Genomic DNA, 20,862 nt, shown 5'->3' with positions numbered 1-20,862 from the left:
GCACAGCCTTTACAGATGCATGTGTGCCCCGCCCCTACCTCTCTCAGCCCAGGGAAACAACTCAGTACCTAGATGCAATCCTGTCACACCTCCACCCTCTCTGTGGACCTGCTGTCTGGAAGTATGCACAAAGCCCAGCAGTCACTCTCCCCAAGATGTGTACTGGAGCCAAGCTGCAAAAGCACCAGAGTTATAAGCACAGAGAAATGCCCACTTTCTAAAAGTGGCATTCCTATGATGGTAACAAAAAGTCCACCTACACCATTAAGCAGGATTTCTCACTACCATTCCAGACATACTAAACATGCCCGCACTATTTCTTCTTGATCAAGAGATACCACATAGACATATGTCAGGGAATTTTCAGTGAAATCCTATAAGAGAAAAGGCGCTCACAGTAGTGAGAAACTAAATAGGCTGTTTGTCACAACCAGGATATGTAGTACATAAAGACATATGTCCTACCTTTTACATACACAGCACTCTGCCCCTAAGGCTATCTAGGGCCTACCTTAGGGGTGACCTAGGTGTAGCAAAAAGGGAATTTAGGACTTGGCAAGTAATTTGACTTGCTAAGTCAGGGTGGCAGTAAACTGCACATGCAGGCTCTGCAGTAGCAGGCCTGAGACAATCTTGAAAGGCTACTCCTGTGGGTGGCGCAATGTGCGCTGCAGGCACACTAGTAGCATTTAATTTACAGGCCTTGTGTATAGTAAATACCACTGTACAATAGACTTGGAGGTAAATTAAATGTGCCAATCAGGTGTAAACTAATCATACAGAGTTTAGAAGAGAGAGCACATGCACTTTAGCACTGATCAGCAGTGATAAAGTGCTTAGAGTCCTAAGGCCAACAAGGAGTACGAAGGCAAAATGTTTAGGGATGACCCTGCAAAAAGGGGCAGGTCCAATAGGGGCGGTCTCTAGTCTAAAAGCCTTGCAGAATGTTACCCGGTCCCAGATGTGCCTGGGGGTCCGCAGCCCCCCTCCCCAATCAGCTTGCAATCTCCCTGTAGTTTAGAGTGAGGGCAGCACAGAGGGCTTCAACCAAGCAGAAAGTTGCAGGGGGACGGGACCCTGAGGTTAAGTGCACTGTGGAGCCCCGGTTTCTCTGGAGGCAATTTGTTGAAAGTCGGCCTTGGGTTGCGAGGGAAGGGTTCACAGCGTTCAGCGCTACTACTGCATCAGTGGTGTTGGTGACTAGCATACAGCCTATGCCAGGTCCCTGTAGCTGCACTCCTTGTATTTGGGTAGAGGCTCGCAGGGCCAATGCCTGCAGTGTTGCTTTACAAGCTCACAAGAAAGGCTTCCAAGAAAACAAGGAGGCCAGCAGCCTAGCGTTGTCAGGAGATCAATCCTCCCAGGGTTCAAGGATTCTGCCGCCTAGGCCCTGCAGGCAGCCTTCCCATGGTCACCATGTGGCCCGCTCCAGCCTGCAACAGCTCATCCAGGTCCTAGCAGGGGTATCCCAGGACCCAGCTGCAGTGCTCAAATGCCACAGGCCCGCTCGACCTTTCTCGATCGTCTACATGGGTGGGCGGGAGAATTGGGTGAGGGGTTCAAATATTGTCCACATCCTGAGTTAGGCTGGCAATAGCCCCCACAGTCAGCGCCTGCACTCGCCGCCTCTCCCGGTGCAGGCCTGGGCCCAAGACTCCTCCCCTTCTGCAGTCTCAGGAATCAGTGCTTTCTCCGGGTGCTATGCATTGGGCCCCCTGTTTACAGTCTCGTTGTCAGTCATGGTGAGCAGGGGAGGATGTTCTCACCCTCCGTGCGGGCCAGGTGCGGTCGAATGGGCTGCGCTAAATTCCTCGCCATCGCGACCACTGTCTTGTCCTTATTGATGCCTAGGCAAGACCCCTGCTCCTAGCCCAGGATGTTAATCAGGAGCCCCCACAGCAGGCTGGCGGTGGCAATCAATGGCTAGCGAGGGCAGGAGTCCACAGATGATCGAGTGGGCAGTTTATGCCCCGTGGGACAGGCTCTGTGTTGCGTTGTATACTGGCAAGGTTAGAGAGACCTGGGAGAGTGCCTTATCTGAACGCCATCTTGGCCACACCCCCCATCAACACGATTTTGATTTGATTTTGATTTTTATGAAAGCTCTAAAGAGGAAGCCTACTGTTGCAAAAGTGATCACAACTCACTCTATCATCACCAGGGTATTACATACCAAAGATAACTACAGTGATTCCTGGACCAGGAAAATGTTTAAGCTTATGAACATAAAGATGATTAACTCCAAGAGGATGAAAAAGGCCTGTAGGAAAATTATACAGTTGACTCCTCCTATCATGAGGATATGAGGTTATGATCCTTGTGTCTGCATCACAACATGCATGAGCATCTTGCAGATTCCCTAGCTAAAAGAAAAATTAAGAAGACTCCCTCATAGAAAACTTAGAGCAACCTGAAAGTAGTAGGCAGTTTCTCCATGGTGCCCTTAGTTGTAGTAGAAATACAAGGTATATTTAGAGGCATGATACTACTTGGCCAGTTAATCCTTGAATTCAGAAAAACTACCAGCCAGCCACCAGCAGTCTAAGCGGGTGCACAGAAGTGAACTGTGTTATGGTTTACCATAGACTGAAATAGGTAATGATTCAAGGGTCATGTCTCAAACTCAACATCAAAGTGCATATTGCATGCAATAAAGTCAACAGAATGCCAGAGGCTGGACAGCTAGATTTTGAGGTAAGAGGACGATACCATAGGGGAGCCTCCACCACCACACAATGACAGCCTACATTTCTTCTATTTACATCTCCACGGTTGGAGGGAGACCTCGATTCTTCATTGACAATGACCCTGATGACCTTCAAAAAGCAGTTGAAAAAAACATCAACACGCTTCTTCTACTGTAGGTCAATGAGTCTGCTTCCTCATACCAATGAAAGACAAATGGCTAAAGCTGAACCTGATCTCCAGCTACTAAGAAGGTGAATATAAAACTAGAAATTCAGAATGATAATGCTATCATTGTGTCTGGCTCATGTTGGAAGGAGACGTTATGCCAGTTTCCAAAACACATGAATGTGTTCACATTCCAATGCACTGAAAACACAAGAACAACATTGGTTTGGAGTAGCTCAAAACACAGTCTTTTCAAAGTTCTGTCCTTCTACATAGAATCAGAATTGGGGGTGTTGACAAAACATCTGCCTGTTAATGTTGTCTACTTTAGAAGCAATAGCATTTAAATATAGCTTTAGCTACACTTGCAGTCAAAGCATGATTATGTGACTAACTGTATCTGACTTTGCACAATGAGCAGTGGACATGTTACACCTATTGGGAATTTATAACAAACAAGGAAAATGTTATGTTCCATCGAGTCATGAGAAGAAATGTTTGGGATCAGTAATGGACAAGAATTTATCATAAGTACAGAAGCATATGTGCTCAAATCAGAAGAAAAATATATTTTTTAGATAAATCAGTCTTTTGCATTGAGGTAAGTGATGAACTGCTTTTTAGGAAAGTGACATCTCCAGCTGTAATGCCAGATGATCACTATGGCAAAGATCCCTAAGAAGCTGGGAAGCCCATATTCAGTTACTTACAGTCCATGAAACACGGGTTAGAATTCAAGAGGGTGGTGTTGACCATCAAATCTTTCCAAAATATCACTGCAAAGAGTGTGTTAAGATCACAACAGATAACGTAACAACAGTTTGCTAGATCCTGGAGACCAGATGGAGACAGTTTGCCCAAGTATCAAGAGATACATCACAGGGCTATAAAAAAGAACCAGTCTTTCAAGTAAACAGACCTTCATTGAGTGGAAAGTATGCAGAATATTGCAGTGGTTTTTTGATAATGGTGTAGTACAAAAAAAAAATCAAGAAAAGGCGGTCATAAGATACAATCTGTCTGTGACAACCAGCAATAAAAAATAAGACTATGCATCCTGATAACAGAAGTAGTACAAGGGAAATGCCTTAGTCGTTAGTTGGTACAAAAATTTACATACAGCTTTCCACAATTACCCCTGACCTGTAAGAGATGCCGTTCCTCCATAAAAATATTTTTTTAAGCCAAATGGTCTCCATAAACATCTGACATTCACTTCTGATAGAGCTCTCTGTATAATTGCAAAGGAAAGTCCCAGCTTCTCATGGAATGCTGACAGTGCAGCAAGGGAAGATCAAACTATTCAAACTGGCTCCATGAACTAAGAAGTCTGGCTCCCAATATTATAGTTTGGATATAAATAAAACTCCAATAAGTAAGCACACAGTTGCCAAAGGAGGATAAAGGGCCTACCAGTAGAAGGTTATTACTGTTATAACTGGAAGACAGTTATTATATGGTTAATGACCAATTCTGTGGCTTCTACAAATAGTTAACTCTGAAACCTTCTGACATGGAGACGTTATTTAACAGATAAACGTCTTTCTTCACTACTGTCAGAGCGTACCTGGTGCCTTGGACCATTTACACCATTTAAACTGTGACTTCTGTGTACCATTGTTGATTCAAGAGCACACCTAATGGATCTCCCGTCCCATCATTGTTACTGGACTTAGTACTCACAAGAGTAATCTATCTTCTCTTTGAAGAAATGTGCAAAATAGGAACCATAGACCTAAATAAAGTGGCATTTGTTAGAGCAATAACTACTTACAATGAAATGACTGCAAACCGTAACCATTTAGAATCCATGTATGCAAATTCACATGGAATAGGTGGTATCACTCAAAGTTCATACATAATGCTGTATCATCCCATCATCTTAATTAAATAGTTGAATGCCTACTTTTGTCAGAACCTAGACTGTAGTGCATCAAAATTCTTACGTATGCTAGATAATCCGATAAGTATTGCCATATTGACACAGCAATACGTAGTAACAAAAAGGTTGGTCACAAGGTCGGTATTAATAGATCTATTTTCTACAAAGAGAAGTGATAAATACTTTTTGGGGGAAATAATTTCTTTACCAAATTTATTTATAAATAGTCAAGCAGGGCGGAGCATGACGGAATGTCGCTAGTAAATCAAAACATAGCACCCGGTATTACATTTAAACAACATCCACCATTTTAAAACATATGAAAAACCAAATCATAAGAATAAAAAAAATACACTGTCTGAAGATTGTCCCAAAGAAATCTCCTCCATAAGAGGTGGTGGTACATAAAACACTTATAGTCGTAATGCACTCAAAAGCGATGGTTGTGGAAAAATGTATACACAAGTGCTGGACCCTTAACAATTCCTTCTTGAGGTTCCTTGCACTGTGCGATGTTACTCTGGGAAGCCAAATACACCTTCTACCCAACCTCGCCACAATTCACAAGATGTTGACGTGTTTTGGCCCCCTCAATTCTGGGCCTCATCAGGACTACAAAGGGACAACATTGCCTTAACTGTTCTAAAGTCTGGTCGCAGTCAACGGGGAACCACGTCCGGGGGAAACTGTGAGGGTTGAAAAATGCAGAGTCCTTAAATCGAAGCGCGCTTCTGATTTGCGTGTAGCATTTACCGGGTGTTCGTGAGAATCCTCTCAGTCTACTGAAAAGGCATAGGGGAGACTCGCACGGCTGACTGCCCCAGGGCACTACGTTGCCGTATTGACACAGCAAGGCAACATAATACACAAAGACCAAGTAATGTTTTTCAGCAGCAAAACAAATGATGCTCCTTTTCAAAGTAAAAGTTTGCTAGATGGATTGCACCCCTACTAGGCAAATATTTGTACCGAAAACCCTAGCTCTATCGTAGCACAGAGGGCAACATTTTACTTTTTGGCAAATATTGTACTATATGATAGTTATAGAAAAATGACATGGAGTATGGCACACACTTTCACTTTATAGTACTTCATAAGCATATATACAAGCACCGATTCACAGGTAGGGCTTGTTGTTCTGGGGAATTTAGTCATAACTGCTTCAGCTTATACCCAAACATCCAATGTGGGGTACTACTTGCTAGTCTCTGAAGAGCATGCAAATCTTAGGGCTAAACAGTTATAGTTTTACATTCCATTCGCTCAGCTTTTCAAAAACAAAAAAAATCAAAAGATCGAAAGATGGTACCAATGTTGGGGCATTGTGGAGATCTCATCAGCGACATACAGTTGTTTCACTCTTAACACTACCACAATGCAGAACGAGTCTTAGAAACATATGCACGTTTCAAACCCAACCATTAGATGGCATTGTATGCAAAGCCCAGAAATCTGTTACAGAGGTCTCGGAAGGTGGAAGTCATGACCTGTTTGCAGGAAACCATAGTTAAATTATAAGTTCCTCTTTAGACTCATTGTATGTACATTTAGCTTGTGTGGCTCTCCCGTAAATATGGTATAGATCCAGCCCTCATTGTCACCTCGATGTATAACTATTGAAGATGCAAACTGACCGCTATAAATTTATTTTTTTGGGAAACTTATTCCAAATTGTTCCTACATCAATTTATTTTTATAGTAGTCTCTCAACCACACTCAATGTATAATAACAGTTTACAGAAGGCACCTGAAAAGCAATTTGCTTAACCAGTCCATAAAGCCTATCAGCTATAAGAATCCATGATGCAGAACAAAACTAATGGTTGTTAATTTACACATTCATGATATAACATCACTTAGCTCTGTTTAAGGTTGTCAGCGTTCATTACTGTGCCTGAGATTTTGTGTACTGTATCTGAGAACCAATGTGGCTATAATATAATGTTTATATGTTGTAATTAAAACAAAATCAGAAAAATTATTACAAAAAGAAAACCCAGAACCCCTTTTATTCTCACTCTCCTTACCCTAGTCTCTTAACAGCCAGATGCCTCAACTAAATACAAAGACACTAAGTGACATCACACCTTCTCTTCCTCCGCAGCACCAAGAGGAGGCACCTAAGAAGAGCCTGTATCTGATGTTTGATGGTTCCAGTGAGAGCCCAGTGAAATCTCCACCAGTCAGATTCTCCGATTCCACAACACCTGGATCAGGGTACGAACAGTGTCCACAGGTGTGAGATTGAAGAGTTTGTGTATAAGGCTGTTTTAAGCATTGGGCCACCCAGCATCCATCATAAACCTGGATAAAAGGTGACATTGCCCAGTTGAAGGCATGCATGGGGTTGGTATCTCTGCAACTTGGCCCTGTACGGTGTCTGATCCCACAACAGACAGTAGCCAGAACTGTATGGTGAAATGGCGGTTATACAGTCTTCATGTTGCATCTTTGGGTGGTAGAACTTCCCGGCTGCGATAACTACCAAACTTGTATCTTGGTCTACTGAACTCACATTTGCCATTGTGTGATGTCAGGTACCAAGGATGTGTGACCTCCAGTTTGAAAACTAGTAGAATGCTAGTAATTCCTAAAGGAGCACAGTAACAGGTCAACAGAATGGAAAATGTGAACTCTAAATTAGCACAAAAGGTGACAACAAAAGGTTATTGGGGTGATCAGCATGGGAATTCGCAGAACTTTTTTCAGAGGGGTGGCATACTTTAATGGGGCCGCGGCCTTACTAGTGCAGGCAGTGTAACACTACGACGGCTGAAGTGTTACGCTGCACTGTGAGCCTGCACACCAGGCTGTACCTAAATCCAGGGGTGATGGGAGTAGTGCACCCTCTTCCCTGCCCCATGACTGATACCCATGGTAATCAGTCACTTATTGTGGAGAATGACAGAATCCATATTCAATTTCAATGAATTGCAAGCAAGCATGTGTGTGTGTGGATCTTCCATGACGTGTTTATAAAAATAAGGATGCAGTGCTAATTGGTTAGTCCCTTGTTATTATAGCCATCTTTTTCTAGATTTATTAGAACAGTCTAGATATTCTACCATTCGTCATCAAGAGAGACTATTGAGCGCACTAGCCGAAAACAATTAACTCTTGCTGGTGTACAAGGCTTAACCAATTTAGGTCAGAGCCAAAATGGCAAGATACCTTACCGTTAAAGGATTCTGTTGTAAAAGATCTCTTGTCTGAAAAAAGTATCTGTATTTTATGAAGTGTACCTTTTCGCACATTGTTTTTAAAAGAAAACTCAAACGTTTTATATCAACATGGCTGATTGCCTATTTACTGGGAAAGATTTGCTTTTTTATTTTTCTACTTACTTTTATGTACCATACATTTTGGGGGTCATTCAGACCCCGGCGGGCGGCGGGAGCCGCCCGCCTGGAGGGAACCGCCATATGGCCGCTCCGCGGTCGAAAGACCGCGGAGGCCATTCTGGCTTTCCCGCTGGGCTGGCGGGCGACCGCCAGCAGGCCGCCCGCCAGCCCAGCGGGAAACCCCTTCCCCTTCCGAATGGAGCCGGCGGAGTGGGAAGGTGCGACGGGTGCAGTTGCACCCGTCGCAAATTCCAGTGTCTGCTGAGCAGACACTGGAATTCAAAGTGGGGCCCTCTTACGGGGGCCCCTGCAGTGCCCATGTCCTGCAGTGCCCATGCCATTGGCATGGGCACTGCAGGGGCCCCCAGGGGCCCCACGACACCCCTCACCGCCATCCTGTTCCTGGCGGTCGGAACCGCCAGGAACAGGATGGCGGTGAGGGGGTCGGAATCCCCCATGGCGGCGCAGCAAGCTGCGCCGCCATGGGGGATTCCCAGGGCAGCGGAAAACCGGCGGGAGACCGCCGGTTTTCCTGGTCTGACCACGGCCAAACCGCCGCGGTCAGAATGCCCTGCGGGGCACCGCCAGCCTGTTGGCGGTGCTCCCGCATCCCCGGTCACGGTGGTCCTTGACCGCCGGGGTCAGAATGAGCCCCTTTGTATCATACATTGTCTTCCAGTGTATTAACTGTGCTCAGTCAGTTAAGGAATTACCATTAGTCCACCTTTTACAGACAACATCCATATCACTGCATTCAACAAAAATCAAATGGCGAGTTTTACCTATGCTACAGCTGTATAAGTATATATCATCGTTCTTAAATTCAAAGATTGCATTTTGAAATTGTTACAGTAGAGCTCTTTATATTGTTAGTTAAACTGGGGGAAGGCATCGCATAGTATGACACTGATAAAGAAAAGAGGAAGACTTGTGTACTATAGCATTGAAGCAATGAGGTCTTACAGAGTATGTCACAAAGAGAGGCATAAGCCCTGTACAGTGTGGATATTAAACTAAACTAAACAGATGGTTTTGTACAACGTGAAAGTAAGCAGGGTGAAGTAAGCCTTGCATTTTATTATATAAAAAGAAGTCTTGTGGGTCATGATATTAAATACTGGAGACCTTTTACATTATTAGTAAAAAGAGAGGAGACCTCATATTGTATGACAATAAAGGAAAGAAAGATTGCATGCTATGATATTAATCAAAGAAAAGGGTGCCACATGTGAAAGAATACTAAATAGATGTGGTACATTAAAATAAAAAAGAGGCATTACATGAGGTACCACAGAACGACAAAGGAGTGATTACATACAAAAAGCATTTAGAATGTTAAATCTAGGGTGAACTGCTTTGTACATATGAGACAGTGTCCCGAACTGGATGTGTTCTTAATATTTTATGCCACTGAGGGTTTCCAAAACTGCACAGAGCCTCAAGCCTACTGGCAGTATACGATCACAAAACTGGATAATGACATGCAATATCTTCAGATTAGAGTAGTTTATTTCTCTTAATAAATAGCACAGCACATGTGTAGAGTCATCACATGTCTGGCACTCAAGCCTCTGGATCTTCTGACATCAAAATGATGAACCTTGTACAAAAATGAGTTGGGTTGCATATTTTGAGACGTTAAAGTATGTAAACTGTACTATGCACTTGAAAATTTAGTTGGAATTAGACTTTTGCCTTTTCCCAAAATTGTTATTTTTCTAGCGGAAGGAGCTTCTGATCCCACACCACACTTGGACTGAAAGGTAAAATAACTATTTACCCCAAGGAGCTTGATAATAATGTCAAACACTCACTGCTTCTTCACCATATATAGGAGAAGGGGCATACTGCATCTTCATGGCACTACCACATACAATAAAATGGTGCCAACTGCCTACTTTTAATCTAAGTCATTTGAGATTTTCTGTGGTTGAATATTCAGCATACCAGGCAATACGGAGGCTAGTTAATGGATGCATTTCACACCTGACTGCATCTTCTGGACATTACTTGGAATCTCCCCAGATGTGGACAGTATGGTGACATAATTAATAATTTAAGACTGTTGCTTCCTGACATGAAGAGAAATGATGCCTCTGGTATGGGTGTATGGATATGCTTCATTCCAGGTCACCTAAATGGAAGAGGCTGCAAGCCTGTGTGTGACCTAAACTATGTTAATTATTAATTTGTGAATAGAGGCAGAAGATGCCCAAGGTGCAACCATGATGTAGAGAGCTTGTCCTCTCATGGGCATAGAAGAAGCTCTGATGTATTTTTGACTGTCACAGTTCCCCCACCTCCTTTTACAGCTCTTTCCTTTACTGTAAAATTACACTGGAGCTCGTGTTTTAGTACTTCAGAACCCTCCCACCACCAAATGAGCCTCTTTTCAGCTACTAAGTCACTCCCCTCTTTAGATGAGATCTCTGCCCACTCAACAGAGCCCAGACTGGTTCTTACCTGCACTGTGCCTGGAGCCTCGCTGTTTAGGAGGGTCCTAGGAATTGAATAGGCAAAGCTTGGCATCCCACATCTCAAGAAGTAGTGCTACAACTGTTCTTTCTTCTACAAGCTTCTTCTGTTCACTTCTAGATCATTCATTCCAGCTACTCACTTAAGATCAACCTACTCTTCCTGGGCAGAAAGGCAGGTAAGAGCCTTCTGAGACAAGGATGTGCTCTGGGGCAGAACTGCTCTTAACGTTTGCACTCAAATTATCAAGCATCAGATTTCACAGTTAAATCCGATTTTGAAAATTAAGTAGGGAATAACTTTGAATGAGTTTGCTTGCATTTTCCCAGCAATTTGACGGAGCATTTAAAGACATATATGTTATAAAATGAATGTATTATATTAGGTGTTGTGCCTTGTAATCATGCATGGCAGAATTTTAGGGTGATTTACTGATATATAAAAAGAGATTTCCCTGCATGGTGAAGGCCTTTTTCATTGCCATGTGTTACTGCAGTGTCTTTAAAATGCTGAAGCATATACTTTAGTTAAATATGTAGGTGGTGTAAATACATGCTGCAGCCCAGATATGCCACTTCTTACCATTGGTGTATTTTCTGTGTCATCAACTGTGGCCTCAAGGGGAAGCTGAATAGATCAACTGAGTGAGACCAATTTGACCAATATCATTTTAGAGTCGGAGTACAAGCATTATGGAACTGTGAGGCAGTTTCACAGTGCAAAGAGTTCTAATGCCAACAAAATTAGGGTCCGAAAAAAGGTGGAAAATCTGGGGTGACCATCAAGAAAAGGTTACATTTGCTACATACCTTTTTTTTATATGTTGAAATTAAAAAAAGAGTAAGAAGCTTTGTATAGAATCGTATGAATATACTAAAACATATTAAACTGGGAGAAGAAAGCCACAGAAATGTAAACACGAGGAAGGGAATTTTGTGTAATATAACATTAAAGAGATCGGATGCCTCAGCAGGTTCACCTACCTGCCAATAAAAGTATGGCCTTAGTTGAGGCACAGTCAGAGACAGCTGTATGAATCTAGACTACAGAAGGTCATCCTGTTGTCTGTCTGTGCCCTAGAAAGACTATTGTTGCCTTTAGTCTTTCATAAGACTTTGGGGTTAAGAGGAAGGAAAGCAAGTGAATACAAGCTAAAGAGAAATTAAAATGAATGTGTTGGCTTAGTGGGTTGAGCAGCTAGTGCAGGGAACTTTGTAACCTTCAAGTCACAGGATTTAATTTTGTCTTGACCAGCTAGCCTTTCATCCTTCTGAAGTCGACAAAATGAGAAAGAAGCAATGAAGCATTAGTTCTGATAACATCTTTATAAATAACCTAATCTGAGATGTGTATTGTGTGGTGTATAGGAAGAGGTATTATTAACGCCTGGGTCAATAAAGAGACAGACTAACCTGGTACAAGAGTAACCATATGAGCAAAGGAACGGTGATAAGAGCAATAAAGGGGCAATGCATTTGGTAATCTGGTAGAAGGACTAAGAATAATGAGTGGACAACAAGTGAATAAAAAAGGAGACCCAGGAATTAAGCAACTGAGGGAAGAATGAGGCCAAGAAACAAAGAAAACAAGGAACAAGAGCCACAGAGGAACAGGTAGGAGAATGAGGTACAACAGCAGTAAAAGGAGGAAGCAAGTCAGGAATCAAAAGGGAATAAGACTAACAGTTGTGACGCAGAGGATGAGATTTAAGAAACAGAGGTAGTACCAGAATTAAAGCACCAGGAGGGAGACAGCAGCCAAGGAATCGAGGAGAATTAGCAATATGACCAGTAGAGCAACTATTGCAGCCAATAGGGAGAAAGGAGATGGAATAGTTTAAATAAGTAAAACAAAGACGTGGAGTAAAAGAAAATCACTAGACTTTGAAAAATGGTCAAGAGAACTAGGAATCAGAACATAGAGGCAAAGACCAAGAAAACAGACTAGAGAAATCAAAGGAAGTCCAAAAGAGGAATTATGTGACCTCATAGACCTTTCTCTTCTCAAATGTTTGCTGTCCCATTGATAATACTGACTGACATGTTCTCACTGTTCCCATAGGTCAAGCTTCGAAGGGATGGATTCTCAGCAGTCCTTGGGGTTGAAACTCTCACATCCTGGACCCTGCCTGCTGCCGAGCAGCCAGGACCCCAGTGCGCATTTATCAGATAGGGTCAAGCAGAAGGAACTGGACTGTCAGACACCAAGAACCATGTCTAGCAACAGGGAGATGGTAAGAGAAGATTGGACGAGGGGACTTGAAAGGGGGTGGGTCAGTGCAAGGTCAGCACTGACCTTACAGCAGAATGAGGCAGAGAGTGGAGGCTCTGCAATGGAATAGTAATAACTCTTTATTTGCATATAATTTAATACCACAGTTTTTGACTTTGTTAATCAGTCTAAGGAAAAGTTGTTACTGGACAGTAAAAGTGTGACCTAAGATGCCAGCACCTTTGCATCTTGGTATCCATTGGTGATAGGGAGATTGTGGCTATGAGGACTCCAGATTTCTGTGCGTAGTCAATCTTCCCAATGTCAAAGCCCCTGGTGGTTCCTCTGGCATGTGTTATGTCTCCCACGTTTTACTACCTCTGCCACCACATATGAGAATCCAGAACAATTATATGCTCTGGGGCTAGACATGAATACTAGAGCTTCTCAGATCTCCTCTACTGTGTGAATGTTCTACCATTCCACGCCTCCTGAAGGATCCTCAGATCTCCTCTGTTTTGTCTCTTTATTGTTAAATCGAGGTCTCATGGGCTATCCTGGTACTCCTTTGGACAGTTGGCTCTGCCATATCTTTATCAACCTTTCAGTGTCACCTTTTAATTGGGCAATCTCCAGATTACCGTATGTGAAGAGTTCTGCTCCTATAACATTCTCTTCTCCCTCCTCTACAGATGTCTCCAGAGGAATCTTTCTCATCTACAGATGCTCTGCTCTCTAGGATATCCCATCAGACCATGGCTTGTGATTCACTAAACTACCTAGAGCCAGATTTGGCAGAGAAGAACCCTCCTGTGTTTGCCCAGAAACTTCAGGTGAGAATCAGTATGTGAAATACCACAGAACATGGGCAGCCTCTTGTGCCTTTAGCACAGAGTTGGTACAAATGAGTAAATTGATCGGAACAACTGAATATTACTTTCGACATTCCATTCCATAGTTGTTCAGCTCACTTGTATCATTACTTGCAGGGACCAACTATATGTAAATCGCTCTTTTGCCCTGTTGCACAGAGTAGAAATAGGCCCAAATAGATAGTCTAAATTCCCTCTGAATAGGAAAATAGGAACACAAGCAACTCCAGACTCATTTCAGTCTTACTGGGCCTCACCTTTGTGGAGCTACTTGTGTCCCTGTGGGACAGCCAAATCCAGACCTATATCTGGACTTATTGGTCCAGTATGGCCTGAATGCACCTGGGGTTGGTTGCTGTTCCATTGAAGAGGATATAGCTTGATAGTTTAAGACTGGACTATCATTTTTAGAGCTTGACCAAGACTGCTTTCCGTATGTTTCGTCCATTTTGTCTGTAAATCCTGTGAGAAATTATGATGTGTATTGTGCTCAGTGTAATTAAAATTGGTTAATATTAATTTTGAGCACTCTATATATCACAATTTGTTTTTCTCAGACACTCTGTGTTCTACACCTAAGGACATTCCCCCAGCCCCTTCCTACATTTTCACCTTTCATTCTGTGGGTGTAACAGTTTATGCACCTGTCCTGTGTATCCTGGGTAAGCCCTCTTAAACCTACCACCTCAAATATTTATTATGTTGTTTTGACACACTAAGCCTATCACCTACTCTTTCCTTGTCCAATACAAATCAGTACCTTCATATCTGCCACTGTGACACGGAACTTAAGAAAGATGAAGTTCCATGTAAAAACCTTTCTTTTGGTGGTGGTCCTCTCCTGCTTTCATTGACTGGGAATAGGGCTGTATGCCCTCAAGAACCATTGCAAAGAGGGGTGATGGGTATTTGCAGATGTCCCTATCCTATGAGCCACAGGACAAAAAGCAAAATACTAAATGAACTGAATTGGAAGATAGGCACATGTCTCCAAACCATTTTAAACTGCATGAAGGAGTTATCATGTGAACCCCTTGAATATGAAGTCTAGAGGAGTGTGCAGTATGACAGATTTTCCTGTAAATCACTCAATTAGTGAAACTTTAGGAAAGGGTGAGTTTCCTCAATTCCCCTGGGAAATCATTGTTGGTGAGTCACTTGGAAAGGTAAGAGTGTTTCCCTAGTGAGGAGCTCGGAGCTAGAAGCTTGGCTTGAGAACACCTTTGGGGTTCCCATGAGTAATAAGAGACAGAAACTTTTTTGTCTAGAATAAGAATTAAGTGCTGCAGCCAGTGCATCATAAGATGTCAAGACAAGTTACTTGTGTTGAACGCTATCATTTACAAATTACATCCTTTATACTTTGAGGGAGTGTGCATGTTGACCATCTTTCGGTACTCATTTGTCAGTCATCCTGTTGAACAGTTACTGAGGTCTGTGAATCAATGTCTGACTCTTTTCGTTGTTCACGTTCATGGTTTATGTTAAACAGAGTCTGTTTATTCATGCCCGCCGGGTGTGTGATTCTTTTTTTTTTTTTTTTGCTTGGCTTGTCTTTTAAGGAAGGTCTTTGATTTTATGTACTTATCTTAGATGCCTCTGATAGAAATATTTTGACACAAAGGTGACTTCATAAAAATGTTCTAAATCAAAACTATTTGACAATAAGCTATTTTCTGGAGGTTGATTAGTATTAGCAGACAGAAATGTCGCCGTTCAATGTTTGCATGCAGTGTGTATGGAATGGTGAATGTTTTTTCTTGTGACCAAGTACTAATGTTGGATATTGACTGTTAAAACTATCTTTTCTTTACTATCTCTGTATGTATGTACACAGAATTGTGTTGCATAAGCATAGCTAGCATTGCCTACACCTTAATAGTAACTCTTTTCTTAGACACTTATTCTATAGTACCTCACCCCTTCTGTTGCTGTAGTTGCTCTATCTTGTCTGTATTCTTTGACACCCCCACCCCACATAAAATTATTTTTCACATATTTTGTTTATTGTTTTCATGTCCCACATCAACCTTTTTTTCATTCTATTAGATTTATTTTTCTTTTTTTTTGGGGGGTGGGGTTGAGCAAAATGGAGTTTACAAGCCTGGGTTCATCAAGCTTGTATCCTCTATTTTGTTTTTCGAAATCAGGTTGAGCCAAGCAAAGTGATTTCCCAGTCTGCTGTGACCTGACAGTCCAGACCAGAGCCTGGTACTGACTCTGCTCCAGCTCTGACAACTTTCAGAGACACTACTTTGTCGAGAAAACCTCACTGTTTTCATCTATGACACATTTCCAGAGGACAAGATGGCTCTTTACCCTGTCGACCCTGGAGGGTCCCCAAAAGGGTACTAGTTTGCCTCTTCCTTTGTGGGGGCAATTTCAACATAATGACCTCATTTGTTGCCTTTGTGATTGTTCTGTTCTTCTTTTCCAGGGAAGGTCTTCCATCCGTAAACTCTTTACTTTTCTTGCCTCTTTTTTTCCATGAACCCTGACAGGAGGAGTTAGAGTTTGCTGCAATGAGGATAGAGGCTTTGAAGTTAGCTAGGCACATCTCTCTGTCTGTTCATACCTCATCTGATGTGCAGGTATAGTGCTTGAGCCTGCGAGTGATGATGTGTTTGTTTGTCACTGCCTTTGCACTGGTATATGATGCAGAGTTTCCCTATTTACTTCCTGTTGAATGGCACAGCTACCCTTGGGGCTTCCACAAACTTTACAAACTCGAACCCCACAACGATCCGGCATCCTTAGATGCTAAACGGCTGTGTACAATGTTATGTGTATTTCCTTAATTGTAGACATTTATAGATCATCTCTCCTTCCCCTTTCTACAGTTCTCCTATAGGTCTGTAATGAGTATATCTGGCCTAACATTTTAGCAACCCTGAAGGGTCCTTCAAGGCTTCTAGTTAAACATTTTTAAAGTACACCTTAAATGTGCCATGTTAATGAAATCACTGGTAATGTTCTCTCCTAGGAGCGCCATGATGATGATATGATAAACGTTGCTTTCTCTGAGATGCGCTGGTTGTGATGACATCTAAAACACTCCTGGAGGCATGCGGATAACAGCAGAGATATTATTCCTCTGTGGAGTGCCATATCCAAGATATTATAAAATAAAAACTACTCCCTCTTAGAGACACTGCACTGATTATGACACAGACACAGGTTCCTATAAAGGATGCTGTGTCGAAAAAAACTCACATTTATCCTGCTAAAGGGTACATTGCTAATGACATCACAAGAAATGCGTGTTCCACATATTTTGTGAAGCTGCTTAGTTTGCCTCAGTTCCCTGTTGCTTTAATGCGGCCAAACAATACCTGAGGCCCAAATTGGACTGTCCTTGTGTGAGTCAAATACCACTGTGCTAGCTCAAAGGTTTTTCCTTGAGATTTTTGTTTTCACAACTGTGACTCAAAAACTTCATAACAAAGGATGAAATTACAACTTATTCGAAGGACATGCAAATGAATGCAAAGGTCATTAGTGATCCTAGTATGTGTGAGATCTCATGTTACCTTTAAAAGCAATTTAGTTTTCCAATCTCTTCCCCTGCTACCAAAAGAGTTGTTGCCTGTAAACCACTTGGCCCAGAGAATAAGCAAACTGAGTCTTGCTTCTCAATGTTAGAAAGCTGAGGATCCTCTCCTGCCCCTTTGACCCCAATATTGAGGCGTTGGCTCATCCTGGTTAAAATTACCCACCCCATTGGAAAAACTGCTTCTTCCAATTATGCAGGACTAGGGGATTGGTTCTTTTTAGACACTAAAGCCCTTATTACCTCCTCATTATCTTCCTTGTTTTAGTCCTAAACATATGAGGACTTTTCTGTGTGGGGCTTGATAAGATAATGGTTGCCCACACTCCTCATACGTGCCCACTGAGGATGCGGACACTGCAGGGCATGGCAGTACCTGCTAGGCGCGCAGGGTGGTGGGTGCACATTACCAACCATGTGGTCTGATTGTACTGACTTTCAGGGCCGAGTTCCTGAAACTCAGGGATGCTGATTGATGAGCATGGAAGAAGGCAGAGGTATTTCAGTTCACACTTGTGAGTAACATGTAAGCAGCCAATTTTATTATGTTTTAAGGAAGTTACTAAGACAGTACTGCTTTTTGAGAATGTGGAGATTTTTAAAGTAAGAGAAAGTTCACTTGTGGCTTAATGGTTAACCTTAATGGTTAAGTTCTTATATTCTCACACCAAAGGTTGAAGGTTCGAGTTCTGGTGTCTTAAAGGTCATGTGTCTGTTCAAAGGTCTGAGCAGGTACAGGAAGTCTCTCTAATGGAGTTTGGGTAGGCCTTCTATAAACCTATCAAGGGGAAGGTTTGCAAATGAATCTGCAGGAATGTTCCCTCGGTGAGCAGTGAATGTGATGTACTGTTTTTGGTCACTAAAATGGTGTCTTCTACTTAAGGGTATTGGTAAATCCTTTGGTTCATTCATTTATTGGTAACCATGGAGTGCACAAAATCTGACGATCATAAGCATCCGGAAGTTATTTCTTCAGGCGAAGAAGGGCACACTAAATCCAGGCAATCTCCTTTCTCTGCTACATCTGTGTAGGAGGGAAGGGATTCCGGGGATCCCGTTATTCAGGGCTTCAATTATGTGGTTGTTTCAAATGCACTAGAGGTTCAAAATAAAAAAAAGAAGAAAAAAAAGAAGAAGATATCTCACCCAGAGGGTAGACTATTCTTCTTCTTGTGGCTTATCCCGTCCAGAGGACGAATATCCTTCTGCAAAAGGATAATATGTGAGAGGAGAGTAAATGGAATAGATTGTCACATCATAGATATAATCTGGGCTTTCCTGCAATGAAGATGGTAGAGGACGAGGCTTCAGCTCTTTCTTCATAATGAGAGGGATCTTAATGCTCTGATCAGAGCTCTCACTTTACAAGAATGGAAGTAGTTCGATCATCTGATAATCTAGAGATTTATGCAGATGTTGTGAAAAAGTACATGCTGGATTATGCAGAGCCAATCTTTCCACATGCTAGCGAATCTGGCAAGAAAGACGTTGGTTAGTCAAGTTGACTGTACCCAATCAGCTGCTATGGACAAGAAAGCAGAGTCCTCACTAAAGAAAACTTATGGTGGCCTGAACTTGGCTCCACACACTGGAATCTATTCTGCAAATGTAATGCAGGTGTTTGTGAAGGACTTTAATGGGCTGGCGACAGCCATTCAGGAAGGAGAGGACCACTCCGACATACTGGCAAACATGGAGCCAAAAACTAGATTTCTCTCAGATGTGTCCTGTGATAGTCTTTGGGCTTCAGCAATAGTGGCTGGTGGTTCCATTCTTGTCAGAAGGCAAATAGAGTTAGAGAATCAGAAGGCAGAAAATTCAGAGAAGGCTGCCTTGCTCAAAATTATTTTTCAGGCGTAAAGTTTTTTGGCAAACAGCTTGATTGCATGGTCACTAAAGCCTTCAAGGCATGCTTTTCCTTATAAGGTGAAGTCCAATTCCACTACTTCCTGGGATGCTCATAGGCAGTCAAAGAAGAAGGCGTTTAAACCTAGGAAGAATTACAAAAAGATGATCTCCAACAAGCATCCTTCTAATCAGAAAAGACAGCACTCCTGACTATCAAGAAACTTTAACCCCAGTATCCCTAGTGTGTGGCTGTAGTCAAATATTTTTAAACATCTGGGTTCAGAATGTGGTGGATCTTTGGGCGCTGAGTATCATTAGACAAGGTTACAGCACAGTATTTTGCTCAAAACATCCAGACCAGGTTTTCATCCCTACTCCGGTCCCAAAAAACAAGTTAAAAGGCACTTGACTTTTGGAAGGGAGTACAAGCACTACTCACAAAAAAGCCTCTTCTTTCAGTTCCAAAAGAAGAGTTAGTGTGAGAATCTACTCAAAACTTTTTTCTGTGGGAGAGGTCCTCTGGAAGGTTATCTTTCTGTACCAGTCCTGAAATTAATCAACAAATGGATCTCCACACTTCATTTCTACATGATCTTCCTTTAGCAACTTGTTCTTTTGGTTGTCCAGGAGGAATTTAGGGTGATGTGTGTGTAGGATGCACATATCCACATTCCAATCATCAAGCGCAGCAAAAGTTCCTGCAGTTTGTTATTCTCAATCACCACTTTCTATTCTGTGTTCTTTTCGGTCTGATGTCAGTGCTGAGGGTGAACACGAAGGTGTTGGCACCACTGGTGACTCTGTTGCACAACCAAGGAATAACTATATACACTTGGACGATTGGATGATTCATTCTCCCTTAAGTAAGCAAATCAAATAGCAAATCATCTTCTGAAGGTGATCACTGTATTGCGAGATCATGGATTTCTTATAAACTGGAAAAAAATCTGGTTCCTTCCATCTCACAAAATGAAATTCATTAGAGCAAGCTTTTGGACAGATGTTGGGATGGTTCTCCTTCCAGAAGTGAGCAAACTGAAGATACTTATTCATATCTTGTTGTTGCAGAGCCAGAAAAGACGAATGGCTGCAGGTTCAGGGAAAATCTGTAGCAACAGTGCTCATCATCCCTCGAGCAAGATTTCATGTTGATTATTTGTTCACTACCTACTGAAATGTTGGAATCCTATGTCAATGAACATGAACACTCTTCTTCCGATGTCGCAGAGAGTTGTTCAGGACCTGGACTGGTGGCTCGACCATTTGCATGCAGGAGCTGGGGCAGCTTTGAGTTTTCTTTAACCCAAAGTAATCACAATAAATGCAAGTGGGTACTGCTGGAAAGCAACACTGGACGACCAGGAGATTTGTGGTTAAAGAGCCACTCTAAAGATAAGGCCTTCCTTCCAGTGCTGATAAAAAAGGATAAATTAATGCAAGATCTTATCTGAACTGATGGGGGAAACTCATACCAAGGTCTTGACTGAGAATAGAGTTGTTGTTCAGTTGGGTAGGGAAGAACCTTGTATCCCTTACAGCAGTTTATAACAAAAGCAAGAAGAATGTGGTGGACAGGTTCAGCAGAGTGTTTCCTTCATCTCAGGATTTTCATCTAAATCCGCTGTGGTTCAGGAGAATATGCAGAAGTTGGTGTTGTCCGATAGCAGACCTGCTTGTGACCAGGAGGAATGTATTCTCTCGACACAGAGAAAGCCCCATGCAACAGATTCTCTTTCTTGCCCATGGCTCTCAGGTCTTCTTTATGCTTTTTCCCTTTTTGCCTACTTGTCTTGGTTCCCACTTTTCCGTCAGATGGGGAGGGCTCAGGAG

General features: G+C 42.4%; 1 protein-coding gene across 7 annotated transcripts in view; it reads left to right on the top strand.

Moving 5' to 3' along the window:
• The window catches only part of TACC2 (transforming acidic coiled-coil containing protein 2), a 343,330-nt gene that overhangs the window by 253,141 nt on the left and 69,327 nt on the right, over positions 1 to 20,862 (top strand). For 5 of the 7 annotated variants that reach the window (XM_069239186.1, XM_069239188.1, XM_069239189.1 and 2 more), the window contains exons 12-15: positions 6,840 to 6,952; positions 12,613 to 12,784; positions 13,455 to 13,595; positions 16,136 to 16,225. In XM_069239186.1, the coding sequence (XP_069095287.1) occupies positions 6,840 to 6,952; positions 12,613 to 12,784; positions 13,455 to 13,595; positions 16,136 to 16,225 (516 nt within the window). The remainder of the gene's footprint in view (positions 1 to 6,839; positions 6,953 to 12,612; positions 12,785 to 13,454; positions 13,596 to 16,135; positions 16,226 to 20,862) is intronic. The other 2 variants (XM_069239191.1, XM_069239190.1) reach the window with 1 other exon arrangement.

Source organism: Pleurodeles waltl, chromosome 6 (assembly GCF_031143425.1).
Source record: "Pleurodeles waltl isolate 20211129_DDA chromosome 6, aPleWal1.hap1.20221129, whole genome shotgun sequence".
Lineage (NCBI taxonomy): Eukaryota > Metazoa > Chordata > Amphibia > Caudata > Salamandridae > Pleurodeles > Pleurodeles waltl.
This window is presented reverse-complemented; position numbering and strand designations above follow the sequence as displayed.